Source organism: Enhydra lutris, unplaced genomic scaffold, assembly GCF_002288905.1.
Source record: "Enhydra lutris kenyoni isolate GAN:26980312 unplaced genomic scaffold, ASM228890v2 scaffoldscaffold43, whole genome shotgun sequence".
NCBI classification, from domain to species: Eukaryota; Metazoa; Chordata; class Mammalia; order Carnivora; family Mustelidae; genus Enhydra; species Enhydra lutris.
This window is the reverse complement of record NW_019154127.1, coordinates 2396838-2416491: the sequence shown is the minus strand read 5'-3', so window position 1 is coordinate 2416491 and position 19654 is coordinate 2396838. Positions and strand designations below refer to the sequence as shown.

General features: G+C 45.3%; 1 protein-coding gene across 2 annotated transcripts in view; it reads left to right on the top strand.

Moving 5' to 3' along the window:
* The window catches only part of LOC111155650 (T-cell lymphoma invasion and metastasis 1), a 200621-nt gene that overhangs the window by 159118 nt on the left and 21849 nt on the right, over nucleotides 1–19654 (top strand). Inside the window, exons 15-19 of one of the 2 annotated variants that reach the window (XM_022515945.1) lie at nucleotides 277–380; nucleotides 10915–11019; nucleotides 11959–12027; nucleotides 12351–12476; nucleotides 17489–17597. In XM_022515945.1, coding sequence (XP_022371653.1) covers nucleotides 277–380; nucleotides 10915–11019; nucleotides 11959–12027; nucleotides 12351–12476; nucleotides 17489–17597 — 513 coding nt within the window. Of the gene's footprint in view, nucleotides 1–276; nucleotides 381–10839; nucleotides 11020–11958; nucleotides 12028–12350; nucleotides 12477–17488; nucleotides 17598–19654 lie in introns of both variants that reach the window. The other variant, XM_022515944.1, reaches the window with a different exon arrangement.

Sequence of the window (19654 nt, the reverse complement as noted above, 5' to 3'; positions counted from 1 at the left end):
TGAGCTGAAGGGAGAGGCTTTAACCCACTGAGTCACCCAGGCGCTCCTAAAATTTAAAAAAATATATATATATATGTACTGTCATATAAAAATAATAGTAGTAACAATAAACACAGCAACACACGTACTGAGCCAAGATCGTGGAGCTCACACTTGGAGGGTCTAACAGTGTATACACGTGTCAGGGGCCTGACCCTGGGCCCCCCTTGTACAGGCCTGGCATTTGGCAGTTGCTCTCCATGCTGACCCATATTTTCTTCCGATTTCATATTGCAGGACACGGGCTCTGCAGCGAGCAGGGCAGTAGCGCCGAGACCGCTCCGGAGGAGACCGAGGGGCCGGACTTGGAATCCTCAGATGAAACTGATCACAGCAGCAAGGTGAGAGATTCTCATTTTCACGTCCCACGTGTCGAGCCCCCGAAGAGTCACAGCTGACACGTCACCTTTGCAGCTGTGTGTGGTTAGAAGGCCTCTCCATGGGACCGGGCGCTTTTACCTCTGAGATGTCACTAAGATACGAAATCCCAATTACAGCCTCGGTAACCAACCTATTCGTGCGAATACAGGGCAGAAATCAGCTTTAATGAGTTCACATCTCGTTTCCCCTGTTTCCCTCTCACATTTCCGTTTGTTTTGGAAGAAATGGCATCCAAAATGTGTGTGGCTGGGCCAGATAGACTTTTTTGCCATGCATGGTTTCTGTATGATTTGTGTTTGGTTCTCGTAAAACGTGAGTGGTTTTTACACGAAAGAGGAAGAAACGATCCTTTTCTTTTTTCATATAGCGTGTCCCTCCGTTCGAGGCCTGTGAGAAAGCCTTTCTTCTCACTCTTTGGTGGAAGGCCATGAATTTGTTTTCTGTAATTCATCGTGCTTTTATCCCCCTTCACAAAGAGTTCTGTGGTTCCATAGCCTGTTCTCAGCGCACTCTCCAAAGTACAACAGTTTAAAAACTTGGTGTTACCTTCGTGCAAAGACCCTTCCCCAGCAAAAGTAATTGTACGTGATTCTGTTTCTTTTTCTTTTTCTTTTTTTTTTTTTAAGATTTTATTTATTTATGAGAGAGAGAGCATGAACAGGGGGGAGGGACGGAGGGAGAAGCAGGCTCCTTGCTGAGTAGGGAGCCCAGTGTGGCTCCATCCCAGGACCCTGAGATCAATGACCTGAGCTGAAGGCAGCCGCTTAATGACTGAGCCACACAGGGGCCCCGTGTGATTCCATTTCTGTATTTATTCACCTTTCCCAGCATTGCTGACATATGTATGTGGAACCCTCTACCTACCTTTTTTTGGTTTGACATTTACCACTTTCTCTGATCAAATCGTTTAACTTTAAATTACACCTTTGTTTTCCCTCTTGCAGTGTCAGGGTGATTCTTGCCTTTGCCCAGTGATTGGATGATGGGGTGGGTGGGGGTGTCAAATAACATAACTTAGGAGAGCATGTTGGTCATGGAAATGCGCTATTCAAATATGAATGATTATTTTAAAAACCTGCATTTCTCTCTGTGTGTACACCTACGCTTGACTATCTTCAGCATCACGTTTACCCCAGGTGTGTTTCTTTGATCATCATAGATAGGATCACCCTTCTCTGTGTCCTAAGTTGAGCATGATATAAAATTTAATATTTGAGAGTAATTTTGATAATTATATAAGGCTTTTATATTGTTCGTTGTTAATTAAAACACAGATGAATGGAAATGTACACATTTCATTTAAAGCCAAAAGAGACAAGCAGAAACTTGCTTAAACTTATCTTTTAGGTGTGTGGCCCTTACTTTACTTTTAGGCACTTGGGGGAGGGACAGGCCCCCCCCCAGAGAAATTCAGTATTTCCAAACTGAGGTAGGAAACTTGGAAGGGTATTTATTAAGTCATTTTGTTACTGAACTTAAAAATGTTAATTCTCAGTTTCTAATTTAATTTAGGAGTACAGCTATTTTTCCTATACCTAAAACCTTTATTTCTGAATACTTTTTAAGTTGGGTCATTTTTACCTCACTGTAATAGGCCAGTGTTCTCATTCCTTGTGGATTTTGAGATTGTTTTCATTTGAAATTTTGTGAGTCATGAGGTCCTAAACAGGGTCCTCTATAACATTCAGTCTGGCAGCAGAGAGGAAAGAGGCGGCCCCAGAGTTTTGTTGAACTGCCCTTAGATACCTTTCTGGCTTTGTGGTTCTTTCTCCAGAGGATAGGTCTAAAACACATCTGGAGCAGACAGGGTCAGATGCAGGAACAGAACACCCTGTCCCTGGATTTCACCGTGGAAATGCATGGTGGCTCTCGCAAAACAGAATGTCTTCAAAATTGTCATTGACAAGTTTGGTGATGATCAGTACTTTTTTTTTTTAAAGATGTTATTTATTTATTTATTTATTTATTTGTCAGAGAGAGAGAGAGAGAGAAGGCGCACAAGCAGGTAGAGAGGCAGGCAGAGGCAGAGAGAGAAGCAGGCTCCCCACTGAGCAAGGAGCCCGGTGTGGGACTCGATCCCAGGACTCTGGGATCATGACCTGAGCTGAAGGCAGGGGCTTAACCCTCTGAGCCACCCAGGTGTCCTGATGATTAGTACTTCCAAAGCTAGTACAGTGACCTGCGCTAAAACCATCAGTTTGTTTCATTTTCACTAGCTTGGGGAGCACTGATTCTGTACCCCAAAATACTCCCAGTTTTGGTTGGACTCACATTTTATCATCTTTATTTGAACTACTTTGTCATGCAGCCAAGTTAGTTAACTAAATTGTCCTTCAATGAGTTAATGTCTCACTTTGGATATTTGGAAGCAAAAAACTTAAATTGAGCAAATGGTTCTTGGAGTCTGGGTCCTACTATGTTTGTTTTGTTTTTTTTTTTTTAAAGATTGTATTTATTTGAGAGAGAAAGAGAGCTGGCGGGGAGGGGCAGAGGCAGAGGGAGAGGGAGAAGCAGACTTCCTGTTCCTGGATCCCAGGACCCTGGGATCATGACCTGAACTAAAGGCAGGTGCTTAATGGACTGAGCCACCCAGCACCGCGCCCCTATCCCCCACCCCGCCCCACTGTGTATTCTTAATAGTGAATGAGAGCTAACACTTACTTAGTATCTTGTATATGGTGGGCACTATTCATATTAACTTATCTCATCCTCATAATACCTCTGAGAGAGAAGTACTATTACTCCCTCTATTTCATAGGTAATGACATTGGAACAGAATGGTTAGCAACTCAGTGAAAGTCACACAGCTCTGAGATGGCAAAACCAGGCCTCAGGTTGTTACTACTAAAACTAACCTTCTGGCCAGATTGGTTAAAGTCTGGTGTTAAATACCAGGTTTCGGGAAAATGAAGAATCGATTAGTGCACTATGTAAGTCAATTAGACATGTACTCATGAACCACTTACATATTTTCTTAATGCATAACCCTTCTGGGTGTATTTCTTTTATGATTTAAAGTAAGAGCGAGCACATATCTTGAATTTCTTGATCAAGATTAAATATATTTTTTAAAATTTTATTTATTTATTTGACAGACAGGGATCACAGGTAGGCAGAGAGGCAGGCAGAGAGAGAGGAAGGGAAGCAGGCTCCTTGCTGAGCAGAGAGCCTGATGATGCTATGATGCGGGGCTCGATCCCAGGACCCTGGGATCATGACCTGAGCCGAAGGCAGAGGCTTTAACCCACTGAGCCACCCAGGCACCCCAAGATTAAATATTTTTGACACATCTCCTAGATCAGTCATTTTTCTTGAGAACAAACCGCACATTAATTTTTAAGTCACGAGCTACCTATAGCCAAGGAAGGATGATTTAGCCTTACTTTGAATGTGCATAAAAGTAAATAAATAGTAAAAGTAAATAAAGCAGACGGATCAAGGAGTGAAATGAAATAAGCAATCTTTTTTTTTTTTTAAATTCCTGCTGCATCTGGGAGGCCTGTTGATTTTTTTTTTGTTTAATATTTTTGCTCTTCTTCCTAAATGAGTTGCTTTATGAAGTCATGGGCAGAATTAAGAGAATGCAGGTTGGAGCATTATATGCTTTTTGACTTTTTTTTTTTTTTTTTTAAATAGTAGCTTTTGCTGCTCCCAGCCTTTTGGGGTTCTGCAAGTAGGTAATTGCAGGCTTGCTGAAAGAGCATTGGTGGCCCTGGAAAGTGGCATCTGTGGGGTGGGGGTGGGGCTCCCACCCTGCCGGGGCAGTCTAGCAGCCTTTCTCTTTGTGAGCCACCTCCTTCCTCTTGTGACCGTGGGTGACAGCCTCCAAGGGGCCTCCTCCACTCTGGTCACTTGTTTCTCTGCTTCTAATCGAAAACTCTTGTCTCTGGAAATGAATGCTAATGAGCTCTCCCGGCTGTCCTGTTCTGCATTCCAGGCCCCCTGGCAGCTGTGATTTTGTTTTCTACTTAGCAAACGTATTAGAATAATTTTCAGAACATTTCTATTCAGAAAGCCATCTTTTTTTCTTTTTCATCCAAATTGGGATTGTCTCAGAAATGTCTGCTTTTAGTAACAAAGCATTAGCGGAAAATGTGAAAACATAAACTGTTCAAAAAAAAAATAAAGCGTGTTTTGATTTTATTTAATGTTATGTTATTTTTCTTAGTGCCTGCTCCTGACTCAGCGAGGGGTGTCTTCCAAGTTGTCGGAGCCGGCGGGGGTTAGTTATCCCTGTGCAGTGGCATGACGCTGGCCAATCAGCTGATCTCCGTCCGCAGAGCAGAGACGCTCCCATCCTGGGCAGGCTTTTTCTGCTTTGTGTTCTGGTCTCTTTTGGTCCTCCCTTTCTGGAACTTTTGTTGGTGAGCCCAGTGACATCAAAGCATGAATTCTTGTCCATGAGTTAGCCTTTGACACCATCCCAGAGGCCACTGCTGGGAGGGAGGGTGGGCGGGGGTGGGGGTGCTCTGCGGGGACTCTGTCCTGTCCGTGTTGAGATGCGGCAGGAGCCAGCACGGGCTCTCTGTATGAGAGGATGCTCCCTTGGGGACTGGAAGGCGTTTGGCGCTCTCGGGGTATTTTAAGAAACTTCTGCTTCTGTGCGGAACACGTCAGGTGGTAGAATTACCATGAGAATATATTCCTGACGATGTCTGCCCTGTGGAAAATAAAGCGCAAGCCCAGGATCGAAAACAATGACAAGTCCGGTGACTCTGTGTATCAGACCCTTCATCTGGTGAGCACGTTTGAATTCTGTGTTGCTGACCTTGTGTGTGTGACGACTTTCTAGCTGAATTGCTTTTTCCAGTCCAGAGGAGGGTGATTATACGTGTCCTGCTTCCCCCCGATTGATTCCTTTTACCTTCCGGATCCCCTTGTTGATAAAGGATAGATAGTTCAGCATGGGGGAGGGGTGGGCATCGGTCGTTGGTGTGAAGTCGAATTTGACTAGAACCTTCACGTTTGTCTCTTTGTTCATTCTGAAATGGCATAAAGATGGATGATGTATTTCTGAAACTGAGGAATTCTTCTCCTTTCTTTCGGTGGTTGAGATTTTGAGTGTGTTTGTATGATGTGTGTGGCAGATCTCCCTGATCCCTGCCCCAGCCTGGGTCGCCTGAAGGGTCAGCAGGCATTTCTGGGAGAAGGATGTTCACCATGGCCTCCTAGAAAGTTTTAAGTGTTTTTGACTTTATTTCTGCTTACTTGAGAAGGAGACGGGGCTAGAAGTGTTGGCTCGGGGGTTGTGTTCATGGTTTAACGTCTACTGACTTGGATTGTACATGTCAGTCCCTAGAGTAAATGCTGAGTCCCTGGTCAGAAAATCTGGTGGGTTAATGACAAGGAATAATTTAACCAAACCCAATGAAACTTGTTAGTGGCTCAGTATTAATATTGGAGTCCGTCTACCATTCGATTTTGTGTCATAATGAAGCTTGAAATTCGGCAGTGAGTACACCTAAGCCTTCATCCTTCTTGGATGTTTCTTCTTCAACATCTGTTCCAAAGGAGACCAGAGAAGGGGATGGAAAACGATAGGGACTACCAGCAGTGGTCTCTGAAATTAACAGAAAACATGACTTTGGTGTTTGGCTCCCAAAAAGCTTAAGTAAAGGTTTTAAGAATTGAGGCCACTCTGGCCCCTTTTAAATCTGTGGGATGTGTTAAATCGGTCAGACTTAAAGGACAGTTTTAGAACTCTGAACTCATCTCGGGATAGAAATTGCCTTTAGTGGTTGCATAACAGGAAACCTTTAAACAGCTGGGTAGTTTGAGTCAATAGTGTGTCCTTAAAAGCCTCCCCCCCCTCTTTTTGTACTTTCTTTTCATCTTCCACAGGAAGAAAGAGCTATTACAAACACGGAGCTTCACGCTGGCCTCAGTAAAGTGGCCCATTTCCTCCTGTAATCGTGTACTCTTCTCCGCACGTTGGTGGGATCCTTCTTAGGCCTGACCATGGAAGGGCCCCGCTACCTTGAACGGTTTTAAACCGGCAGCGCTCAAGGGCCCCAAAGTGCTTTTCTGTTTCCAGGGTGACTGATGGCTGTCCTCCCGTGGCGAGAGGTTTGCACTTCTCCCATGACAGAAGCCTCGACCGTCTCCTCCTTCTCAGCAGCATTTCGCGGTCTGTCCCAGTTCCAGGAAACTTGGCTTTGAGGAGTGTGTGGAGAACCTCCCATGGCAGCCACCTTTCTAGGCCTCTTGGCTGTAGAGCTTGGTGGAGAATAAAGAGGACAGAGCAGAACGCTCTGCCACCGAGTTGGGGGGAGAGCCCTGTGCCCCTCGTACGCCCTCCATCATGGCCAGGCTATCCAGAGAAGGTCTCCGCGGGTCTTGATGCAAAAAAGTCTGGCCAGATGAGACTTACAGGTTGGGGCCACAACAGGTAAAATCTCTGCATTGGCGCTATTCTAGAAGAGACCCCGCATTTCATACTTTCTTCATACTTCCTTCCTGCATCTCATAGTTCCTTCCAGGGAAGTTTTTTGGGGTAATAGTTTAGTAAGACAGAATTCTCAAACTTGATGACATCATTTTAATGGTTTCCAAGTAAAAATTTCATTAAGAGCCTTGCAAAACATGCTGTGACAGTATGCATTGTAGCTTAGAATTCTTTTATTCTTTATTTAAATGACGTGTGATCGAGAGTGAGGAGCTTATGTCCCTGTTAAGATTCTGTGTGTGTTCCTTGGAGAGTTTAATACCTTGGGAAACAGGGTTGCCCGTGTTGAGACTGCTTTGCCTCATCTCCATGTAAGAGAGCCCCTGGCTAACTTTATCCTGACTTTAGGATTCTGTCTAATAAGGAAAGGATGGCTAAGGCTTTGAACTCTCAGAAGAGGGTTTCAGGGAATTTGGAGGTGTCCCTGGGATGCTCGGTTATAGGTCGCTTTTCCTACACTCCAGAACTTGGCTCAGAGAGGGAGAACGATGGGCAGGCTGGATGTTTGCGAATGAGGTTGGGTAGGACGTGTTTTAGGTTTAGAGCACAAAAGCCCTAGTCCACATCCCACTGACCTCTAGCTGTCCCCTTGGGCTGCTTAATGAACATAAGGATGCCGGGCCTTAGAAGTGGTGAACTGCACACAAAGTCAGAAACTCTACTCATGCTCTTACACATGGAAACCTCAGAGCACTAATGGTGAGACAGAGGGAATGAAAACCTAGAACATCCATCCCATACCTTCCACTGTTAAACACAGATACAGGTGAGGATGGCAGCAGGTCAGCGTGATGAGAATTAGGAGCGCAAAGAGAAGCATCTTCTGGAATTTCCTGCCTTTGCTATGTGCGTGAGTCCCCAGATTGTAACTTTGGCCCATCCTGAAAGTATGGGGGACCCTTTGTGTACTGTGTGAGGACATTAGATTTCCCAAGGCAACTTGTCGAAATGATAATACCGTAAAAAGGCATATCGTGTCTCCAATGGGAATGACGTGACGGATTTATTGATCATGAGGAGTAGCTTTGATGTTCATCTGCGTATACAGATGACGAGAAAAGCATTGTGTAACTGAAGGTGCCAGTTAGATGTTTGTTGTGTTAGGTTCCTTCTCAGGATGTGGAATCGAAGCCATAAAGGACAGCTGGACAAAGCTGGGGGCCAGGGCTGTCAGTTTTCAGTCATTCTCATCCGCTGTCCACGGGATTTTCATTCTGGTGAGGGTTACTGTGCCCCTCTCCCACCATCATCATGTCTATGTTATAATGCAGTGACCTATTGTAGTTATCACTGGATCATTTAAAAGATGTGTGCGCATTTTTGTTACGACGGGTCACGGGTCTTCCGTGCCTGTGGAATTTGTAAGACCGAGCCACGTTTCACTGTATGTTTGAGTGACAAGCTAGTAGAATACTAACATAACTAAATACAACTGATTGATTTCTACAGCACCAAGCTTGGATGAAATTCTTTTTTAGCAGCCTTATTGAGATAGAATTCACGTATCATACAATTCAGCCCATTTTGGTGAGTGTTTTTGTTAGCCACCGAAGGGAGAATTCTGTGTGGGGATGTACGATGTCTGGAACGCTGACTCCATGGACAACAGTGATCAGTGCCCCTGAGAGGTGACTAAAACCTTCTGGTGCATAGACTAGGGTTAGTGCTAGCAACGCAGAAGCTGTGGTCGTTGTAAGAGATCTGAAACAGGTGCGCCTGGGCGGAACGGTTGGTTGAGCATCTGCCTCTCGGTTTCAGCTCAGGTCGTGATCTTGGGGTCCTGGGATTGAGACCCGCGTTGGACTCGATGCTGCATGAGACTCTCCCACCGTCTTCCTCTGCCCCTCCCCCCAAGAAATAAATAAATCTTTAAAAAGAGAAAAAAGACAAAGAAATAACCATTGGGGCACCTGGGTGGCTCAGAAGGTTAAGCCTCTGCCTTCGGCTCAGGTCATGATCCCAGGGTCCTGGGATCGAGCCCTGCATCGGGCTCCCTGCTCAGCGGCGAGCCTGTTTCCCCCTCTCTCTCTCTGCCTGCATCTCTGCCTCCTTGTGATCTCTGTCTGTCAAATAAATAAATAAAATCTTAAAGAAAGAAAGAAAAGGAAAGAAAGAACCATTATGTGGATTTGGGTCCTGGCTCTCCTCCTTGCTGTCATGGCATTGTTGTGAATGCGTCCTTGTTAGGTTCTGACTTCCCAAGTCCTTGTACTGCCTTGGTTCCAGGCTCCATTCCCTTTGAGATGTGCCACGGAGGGGAAGGCATGTTAACGCCGACTGCCTTTTCCCTCTGTGATTAAGGGATTGTCCCCCACGGAATTCCCTTGGTTTTAGCCCCTCTGCTCTGCCTAATGCCGGCCTTGACTTTCAGCTCTGGGTAGCAACTGCTGTTTTGGGGAGGATGTTCTCATGTTCTTCCCGGGGAGGCCAGTGGGGGAAGAGGTAATTCTTCGCAGCCGTGTTTGCTGGGGATGCTCTCTGTGGGGGGACGGGTTAGATGATGAAACTGAGGGAGAGGAGGTTGAGCAGGCCGCCCGCCTTCAGAGCGCTATCCAGCGAGCACTTGTAGGGTGGTACATTTGGGCAAAGAGTAATAAACCAGACTTTGTGCCATAAAATGGCCTCTGCAGGCATCCCAGCCAGAGCTTTAAAAAGTTCGCGGGCCCGTCCCCTCCTGGAGGTCCTGGCTGGGCTGATCTGGAGGGCCCGCTGGGATGTCCGCCAGGTGTATATGCTGTACGCAGGCTCGAGGACTCAGGCTCCAGGACTAATTCCTCGGGATTTTCAGCAGCCTGCCTGCCACCGTGCTTTGGAGAACACTTTTGCATAACTGGGGAAGTGGCAATTTTAGAATCCTAGAACCCGAAACTTCTACCTGAGTCATCCTGGACAGAGATTTGGTGGAGGCTGAGCTCCCCGACTGAAGCCTTGTTCAGGGCCCCACAGCTTTTATTTCCAGAGAGAGGAGGTATCTTTCTGCTTAGAGAAGCTGGAGAGACAGAAACTGGGTTTCGTTTTTTTCTTTTTTTTCCTTCTTAAAATATATCGGGCTCTACCGCTATCTAGAAAGTCGCCTTCGGGCCAGTTTTTTTTTTTTTTTTTAAGATTTTTATTTATTTATTTGACAGAGAGAGATCACAAGTAGACAGAGAGGCAGGCAGAGAGAGAGAGAGGGAAGCAGGATCCCTGCTGAGCAGAGAGCCTGATGCGGGACTCGATCCCAGGACCCTGAGATCATGACCTGAGCCGAAGGCAGCGGCTCAACCCACTGAGCCACCCAGGCGCCCTTCGGGGCTTTGTTTTTAACAAAGCCAGAAAGAATCTTAGCTATACTTACTTTGCAATGGTGGAAAATGATTTTAGAAGCTAAGATTCTTTCGGGCCAGTTTTTAACAAAGCCAGAAAGAATCTTAGCTTCTAAAATCATTTTCCACCATTGCAAAGTAAGTATAGTTTACTTAAGTGGGGACTGTGATAATTAGCCTTGTATCTGGGGTGAAATGCGTTTAATTTTTCGGTATCTCCATCTCCTTATTGTAACCATCTTGCAGGGTATTTATGAACACAGGCTTTGGTCCACACTGCCCAGTTCGAATCCCAGCTCTGCCATTTTTGAGCTCCGCAAGAGCTGTGCAATCTCAGATGAGTTGCTTAACCTCTCTGGGCCTCCTTTGTCTCAGCTGTTTCGCAGGATTGCTAAGAGCCCTTACTTACCGTGTGGGAGGATTAAATACATCAGACAAGTGGCTGGCATGTGGTGAGCACTCAGATTATGTCAGCAATAGTCCTTATGGGTGTTTTGAGCGTTCAGTGAGCTCTCCTACGTGTGGAGCCGTCTGGGGCAAGGCGCGATGTAATTCACGTGTGGCGGCTCATTAACCAGGAAGAACACCTTTAGGCGGAACAGATGTCAGCCGGGTCTCTCTCGTGAGAGGTAACTTCATCTGCCTTGCCTTTTAAACTGTGCTCCGAAGAGCACGGAACAGGTGGCCGCGTTCTGCCGCAGTCTGCATGAGATGAACCCCTCTGACCCCAGCCCATCTCCCCAGGACGCCACCGGGCCTCAGCTGGCCACCATGAGGCAGCTCACGGACGCCGACAAGCTGCGCAAGGTGATCTGCGAGCTCCTGGAGACGGAGCGCACCTACGTGAAAGTACGTCTCGCTGGTCCACCCTCCCTCCCCGCAGGGTCTGCCCTCGCGCCTCATTTTGAAGGAGGGGCGTTGTGGGTTACGCTGTGTTTGGGCTCCTGGGGAATCTGGCGTTTCTTCTGAACGTTCGGATCTCCCGCATCGTAAGGAAGCACATCAATTCTTAGAGCAATTCCTTGACACTTGTAATTGATCGACCGGGAAAGGAGATGATGGTGAATATTACGTGAGCCTCTGACCTTTCTAAATCCGTTGTTGAGCTAATACTACAATTGAATTTAGGTTTTGAAAGATTTAAAGGTATTATTTTCGGTATCTAAGTTGAGTCTAGGCAGAAGGGTATCCGTTTTCTTTTAATTCTCCCTTGTATTCAGGTATTTAGTTGTATTCCTGTAACTACGTAAGTTATTCCTGTGTAATTCGTAATGTCTATATGATACATATAACTAATAATGCATGCTTTCTACATAAATTATAATGCATACATTGTAATACATTCCTAGGACTGTAATAATTATCTATTCCCATAACTATGTAATTTAGTTATAGGTCACAACAGTGTGATCTGTTTTTAATGATCTATTTTAGTCTTGAACTCAGGGGTTAGAAAATTCTGGCCCTGAGGCCAAATCCAGCGTCCTGCCTGTTTTAATAAAGTTTTATTAGAACACAGCCACACACATTCATTTATGCGTTGTCTGTGCTGTAACAGGAAGCAGTTTCCCTGTTACAGCAGCAGAGTAACACAGTTGTGACAGAGGCCACGTGGCCTGCAGAGTCAAAAATTGTTCCCGAAAAGGTTGGCTCACTCCTGCTTTAAGGAAACTGAATGACCTAATGACTGTAATGTTAGCATTTGGGACATAGTCTGGGTTTTTTTTAATCCTTTACTTTCCTGCTAGTCTTTTAGAGATGCTAATGAGATATCCTTTTGACCCGTAGGACTTAAACTGTCTCATGGAGAGATACCTAAAACCTCTTCAAAAAGAAACTTTCCTCACCCAAGATGAGGTATGGTGGAAATTGTCTTAACTTTGTGTGTCGTGCTGCAGCTTGACTTGGTGAAGAGGAAGGAATGGGGCACACGTGCAGGACTGAAAACACTGGGAATTCGCTCAGTTGTAATAACTAGATCAGATGGTTGCGAGTGACGCTCTTGGCTTGTACCCTGAGAATAAGGAGCGTCACCACCCCCTGCCCTGCACCCTCCCCCCTCCATGGGCTCGTGATCTTAACTGCCACATAGTGATAGAGAAACGTCGACATCAGAAGCAGATAAGGTTTCTGAACACCAGTGAAATAGGGGGTGGCTTAAATTCTTCTTCATTTTCCAGCTTGATGTGCTCTTTGGAAATCTAACCGAAATGGTAGAGTTTCAAGTAGAATTTCTGAAAACTCTAGAAGATGGAGTGAGGCTGGTACCTGATTTGGAAAAGCTTGAGAAAGTTGATCAGTTCAAGGTAAGTCCTCCAATGGATGTCAGGCTGCCTCCTCCTGTCATGGGTGGATTATTCTGTAGGTCAAGTGGAACCTCCGAGAACACATCGCGGGGGGCAGAGGCTCTCTCTGTTACATTCTTGTGCTCGTGGTGTTGGGTCTTCATTGGACCTCCGGTGGGGTCCGTTCCTGAGGGGATTCTGAGATGGGAACCTTGTCTGGCTAAGGTGACACTGGAACTTGCAGGAAACTGATGCCCCTGCTGGCTTCTACTCTGGAAGGTAGACCAACCTTGACCTTTTGCTCGGTTGATGTGCGGCCCTTTAATTCTTGCTATTAGCAGATGAGACTAGCACCCTCGGTTTCCCGGTAAACAAGTTAATTTATCATGTTCTGGAAAACTTTGCCTAATGGAAATGCGTATCATGATCCAGGAGGGAGACAGTCTTCCAGCACACAGTGTCCTCAGAGCGCTAATGAGGATTTATGGCTGGTACCTCAGTGAGGATGCTTAGAGCTTACTTCCCCCTCCTTGGCTGGCTCTGCTTCATCACAGATACTTCCTGTGGTGCACCTCCAACCGACAGAGCTCATCGACCCACACACAGTGGTGGTGGCTTCTCGTAGAGTTAAAAACAAAACACAAAAAATCAGATTAATTCAGATGTCAGGAGCTCTTTGTTACCACAGATTAGAGTAGTTTGCATTCTGGAATTCTCTGCAAGTGCAATCAGGCAACGTATGCTCTTTTTTTTTTTAACGTGGCATCCTTTACTTGGTGGAGTCAGGCCACGTTCCATCCACATGGCTGCATCTATGGCTCCGTGTGTCCCACTATACAGAGGGAGTATGCTTTGTGGCCCTTTCACCTTTCCTGGGCATTTGGGTTGTTTTCATTTTGGGGCAATTACAAGTAAAACTGCTGTGCAGGTTTGTGTATAAATGTTAATGGATATCTGCTTTCCTTTGGCCACGTACCTAGGAGGGTGGTGGCAGTTGGATCATGTGATTATACCAGTGCTCATTCCCACCAACAGTTCTGTCTCACCCTCCTGAGGTCATGGTCCCTTTTTATAATTTTAGTCATTCCACTGGGAATATAGGGCACCTCATCGTAGCTTTCATTTTAATTTCTCTTAGGACACAATGACGAGCATCTTCTAATATGCTAATTTGCCTTTAATACACCCTCTTTGGTGAAGCGTCTGTTCAGATCATTTGCCCATCGACTCTTGGTTGGCTGTTTTCTTACTATGAGTCTTACGAATTCTTTCTGTGTTCTGAATATAACTCCTTTACCAGAACCAGGATTTGGAATTATCTTCTTGTCGTACTGTGTCACTCAAAGATCCGAAACTTTAGATTTCGATGAAGTCCAGTTTTTCAACTCTTTTTCTTTTTTGAGTCATACTTTGGGCGCCATGTCTGTGAAATTTTTGCCTGAACCTGGGTCCTAAGGAGTTCCTCCTTTTTTCTCCCAGAAGCTTTGTAGGTTGGGCATGTGCATTTCAGCCTGCGATCTGTCATGAATTAAATTCGTTAGGGTGCGATGTTGGAATCAGAGTCCTCTTTTTTCCATATGGATGTCTGATTTTTCCTGTGATTTTTGTCAAAATGACTATCCTTTGTCTTCTTCCACTGTATTAATTTTGCAGTGGTGTTGGACTCAGATTCAGTTGTCTGTATTTGTGGGACCCCCATAGACTTCGTAGACTTCGACCTCTCCTAGAGCTTGCCGAAATTAGGCTGGGTGCTGTTAGCACACACGTTTAAGGACTGAGCTGAAGGCTGCTCTCTATATGCTTTTGTGTGTCTCAGCCTCTCTGCAAAGAAGCTGTTCAGTACACACACCCACGTGCAGACACTTAGCATAAGAATTTATATATATACTTAGATATTTTTATTTGGAGATAATTTGAGACTTAGGGAAAGGTTGCAAGAATAGTCCGAAGAATTTCTGGATATCCTTCACCCAGATTTCCCCAACATGAATATTGGACCACGTTTACTTCTTTATTTTCCTGTCTTCGGTGTGTGTGTGTATGTAATATAATTTTTTCCTCGAACTGTTGAAGAGTTTAGTTGTGGGCATAATACCCCCCACTTTTTTAAAAAGATTTTATTTATTTATTTGACAGACAGAGATCACAAGTAGGCAGAGAGGCAGTTAGAGAGAGAGGAGGAAGCAGGTTCCCCGCGGAGCAGAGATCCCAATGCGGGGCTCGATCCCAGGACCCTGGAATCATGACCTGAGCCGAAGGCAGAGGCTTTAACCCACTGAGCCACCCAGGCGCCCTGCATAATACCCCTTTAATCCTAATTAGTAGATATAGTTCATTTCCTGTATGTTCAAGTGCTACTTGGATGAGTGCCTTTTCTCCCCTCTTCATATTAAAGGTGTTAATCGTTCTATTTGAAATACAGTTTGGTTGGTTGGTTTCTGCTTATAATGATGATATATGTTTTCTAAATAAGTACATTCATTAGGACAGTTACAAATTGTGACAAGGGTCGGTAATTTGTTAGTTAATTAGAAAGTTGTTTAGCGAGGGTCATAATAAAAATGGATACATTCCAGACATTCCTTGAAACGTTTGTTTGTTTGAAGATTTTATTTATTTGAGAAAGAGGATGAGCAGGAGGAGAGGCAGAGGGAGGGGGAGAAGCAGGCTCCCCGCTGAGCTGATCAGGGAGCCCGATGCGGGGCTTGATCCCAGGACCTTGAGATCGTCAGCTGGACGTCGCCCAGACGTCCTGCAACACTTGGTTGTACTCTGAGACATCTAACATTGATTATATTCACTTAGCAGTCTCCTGCTGTGGGGCTGGTTGTTTGGGTTTAGTTCTGGTTAATCCCTTGAGGAGAGTTAGGGAGACAGAACTTGATGTGGACATGGCTGCATTATGAGCAGGGTTGTTCGGGGAGGGACTGGTACATGGATTCTCTCAGTGAGCTCTTTCTAAAGGGTCGCAGTTCTAAATTCCACTCGAGTGGGACTCTTTGCTGACCTTCACTGTCCTGGTTTATGGCAACACCTGACAGTCTCCCTTCTGTCCGTAAGGCAAGACCAGTATCGTCATGGCCCAGGGGCTGGTTTCTAGCACATCTGAGTTGGCTTCTGGAATTGTCTGCGTCTCCTCTGAAAACGGTGGCTGCGGGTTGCACCATCCTACTTATTTTAAATCTTGATTGTATATTTGGCCAAAAATACAAAAACTTGTTAAAATATTCAAACTGTGGGATGCCTGGGTGGCTCAGTCAGTTAAGCATCTGCCTTCGGCTCAGGTCATGTTCCCAGGGTCCTGGGATCGAGCCCCCTGCACCAGGCTCTCTGCTCAGTGGGGAGTCTGCTTCTCCCTCTGCCTGTCTCTGTCTCTCTCCCTCTTTCTGACAAATAAATAAAAATATTTTTAAAAAAATATTCAAACTGTGTTGCTTAGAATGCTAGTCCTAAGGCAGTATTAGAAAAAAAAGAATTAGTTCTGAGGTCACGTTTTGATAAAATATCCCCTTGGAAATTTGCGTCGTCCATCAGCCAGAGAGAGTGTGACATTCTCTGGAAATACAGTCTTTGTGTATAAACCCCTCATACCTGTGCACACTTTGTGTCCTGAGAGCATTTTTTAAGGCCAGAAGAATAAATGAATACCTTAATTATGTTTATCTGTGGCTGCCTGTATGGTTAAGCCCTAGGTAAGTAGGAAGTTAAACAAATGACCTAATATGGTTAATGTGAGGCGTTAAAGTTAGAGCTTTTTCTTCTTCATCTTTTCTTGTTGAATTATCGAGTCTGTCTCGAGGCATCACTGCCCCAGCAGAGTCAGACTGTCCCTGCTGGGACTCTCTCAGCCAGGGTGGTGAGGTTGGGAGGGGGTGGGGCTTGAAAGGGAGAGGAGGAGATGTAGAACGTGTAGGTCTCTAGTTACCCATTCTGGGTGGTTCCAAAGAAACTTTTTGTTTTAGTAGATAGTCTATCAGAATTCTGTGCATTGTTTGTTAGAAAAATTGCACATCGAAATCCAAAACTTTTTTCTTGGAATTTCACTTTTAATTCTAATCAGTCCTGTGCTCTCTCTCTGAACAAGACTAGATCAGTGTGAAACATAAAGGATATTTTTCTGAGACTTGTATATATATATTTGGGTATACGTGTATATATATATATACGTATATAAATATGTATATATAAATGTGTAGGATACAGAGCATCCTTAGGCATATTAAATTCTAGGTTTTTTATGTTTTTAAATTTTTTTAAATTCTGGGAGTTTTTTTAAGATTTTTTTTGGAGAGAGAGAGAGAGAGCTAGTGCAAACAGGAGCAGAGGGAGAGGGAAAGAGAGAATCTCGGGCCAACTTTGCACTGAGCAGGGAGCCTGACACGGGGCAGGATCCCAGGAGCCTGAGATCATGACCTGAGCCAAAATCAAGAATCAACCCAGGTGTCCCAAGGCACATTAAATTCTAATAGATCATTTTGAGGCAGAGGGTGTGGGCTGGGATAGGATACCTGACTCACTCCCAGAGTCAGGCGTGTTTCTCCCATTCTCACCTACTCCATGCTAGGATATGGAGCCATGTTGGAGAGGGCAGAGTTAGTGACCGGGGACGCGTGTCTTCTAATTTTGGGGTGTATGCATTTCCTGTCTCTACTTGGTGTGTCACTTCGACCTCCCAGCAGGAGCTAATGAGAGATTGCAGGAGCATTCTGCCTTTTTCCAAAATGCCATCGATATTTTCTCATTAACATTCATACATCCCAGCTGGGGCATTTAAAGACCCAAGGCTGGAAAAGCAGTGACATCTCCAGTGTAATTAGCGAGAAGGCCAGCTCCGGCACGGAGCGAGAACAAGTCAGCCCTCACCCTTTCCCTCGGGCAATTTCAGGCCATCGGTGAGCAGAGCGAGGCTGTGACAGGTGTGAATGATGCTGATCTGTGGGGAGGGTCAGGCACATGTGAGCCCCCTGTGTCCTGCTGATATTTCCAGATGAGGATGAACGTGAACTAACTGCGGTTTTTCTCGTTAAATCCAGAAAGTGCTGTTCTCTCTGGGGGGATCCTTTCTGTATTACGCTGACCGCTTCAAGCTCTATAGTGCCTTCTGCGCCAGCCACACGAAGGTCCCCAAGGTGCTGGTGAAAGGTAGGCGGGTGAGGACTGGGTGGCAGGTGGGCGTATCTGGTGTAATTCACACCGCTATGGCTGGCAGCGCCAGGGGCGTTTGGACAGAGATCCAGGAGTCGTGCCAGATAGTTCCTCAAATAAGGGTACTGAGAAGTGACATGCATGACTGTCTTTTTTTGTTTGTTTGTTTGTTTTTTTTTTGTTTTGTTTTTTAAGTAAACTCTGTGCCCATGATGGGGCTCAGACTCACAACCTCTGAGATCAGGAGTTACACACTCTACTGGCTGGGCCAGACAGGCACCCTGACATCTTGAACTAGCCGTCTTGTCAATAATTAATTAATTAACTAATTAATTTTTAAAAGATTTATAAAGATTTTAAAAGAGGAGCAGAGGGAGAGGGAGAAACAGATTCCCCCCTGAGCAGGGAGCCCAGTGCAGGACTCCATCCCAGGACCCCTGGGTCATGACCTGAGTGGAAGAGCCACCCCGGCACCCCTTGTCAGTTTTCTTGTAATGCAAGTTTTGACTAAGCTATCTGGGGCCAGAATTAAGGGGGTATTTTGCAATTATGCAAAAACGGGTGGGTGGGCTTTAGAAATTCCCTGCTTTATTCCTAATTTTCACTCATTTCCTTATAACTTTGTACACTTCATATATATTTTGGTGGCATTCCATCTTTCCCGCACCTTTTTTTTTTTTTTTTTTTAAGATTTTATTTATTTGATCGAGAGACCGAGAGAGAACTCAAGCAGGGGGAGCGGGAGAGGGAGAAGCAGGCTCCCCCTGAACAGGGAGCCCAACATGGGCCGATCCTAGGATGCTGGGATCATGACCTGAGCTGAAGGCAGCTGCTTAACGGACTGAGCCCCCTAGGCGCCCCTTTCCCTCACCTACTTTTGTTGCTAGCTGTGTGATATTAACTATTCCCCCCGCCCTCGACTTGCAGTTCTGTTTTGCGTAGAACAGAATAGGGTTTTAAATTGGCAGGGTCCTTTCCCTCAGTGTTCTGGAGAGATGATGGATCATTCTGAGAGCCTCCAGGCTCTAGTTCACATGTGATGTTGGTGATAGGTAAATGGATTAAAAAACAAACAAAAAATCCAACCAATTTCTCTGGGAAACAGTATAACTAGTAGAAAGTTGGTTTGCAGAGACTCTCTGGAAATCAGCCTGTTTGGTCTTGTTTTTGTTTTTGTTTTAAAGATTTTATTTATTTATTTGACAGAGATCACAAGGAGGCAGAGAGGCAGGCAGAGAGAGAGGGAGAGAGGAAGAAGTAGGCTCCCCAGTAAGCAGAGAGCCCGATGCGGAACTCAATCCCAGGACCCTGGGATCATGACCTGAGCCGAAGGCAGCGGCTTAACGCACTGAGCCACCCTGCTCGGTCTTAATACTTCCCCGTGGCCGTCACATGTACAGCTCCTGATCCAGTCCCTGAGTACGCAAATAATTGATACATGTTATGCTTTCCTGCCAGAGAGAATGAGCTTGACTTAATTTAAAACCTATTAAGGAAATATTAGTACAGTGCAGGTCTCTGGATAACAGAAGAACCTGCCCCAGATAATGACATACTTCATGGCAGAGATAGTTCATGCAACAGAATCTCCTCCAGCCCAGAAATCCGAAGCGTGCCTGGGAATCTCCTTGTCCTGTTCTCTGCACCAGATGGTGTCTTCACATGCGCTGTATCGGTCCTGTCGCTCTGCGCACACATTTCTTTTTAAACTTTAACTGAACGCCGATGGGTAGGAGATTGTTAATGTAACAACTTCAGAGCACTTTGCTCTGCTGTAAAATTATATACGCGTTACAGTCCTTAGAGCAATTTGTGTTCTTTTTAATCACTCAGTAGCTTAAAGGCTTCCCCTATAGGTTTTTCTTAATTCAATAACATTGAGGGTTTTTTGCACCTGAAAAACATTATCGTGTCTTTCCGAACGATCCCATAAAACATGAGGCATGACCTACATTTTTCTAATGGCCAGATGTGCCAAGAGGGTGATGAGAATGCTTTGAAAACAGAAAGTACCCGACTGACTCTTAATGGGCTCACAGCGAGGCTGGATGGGA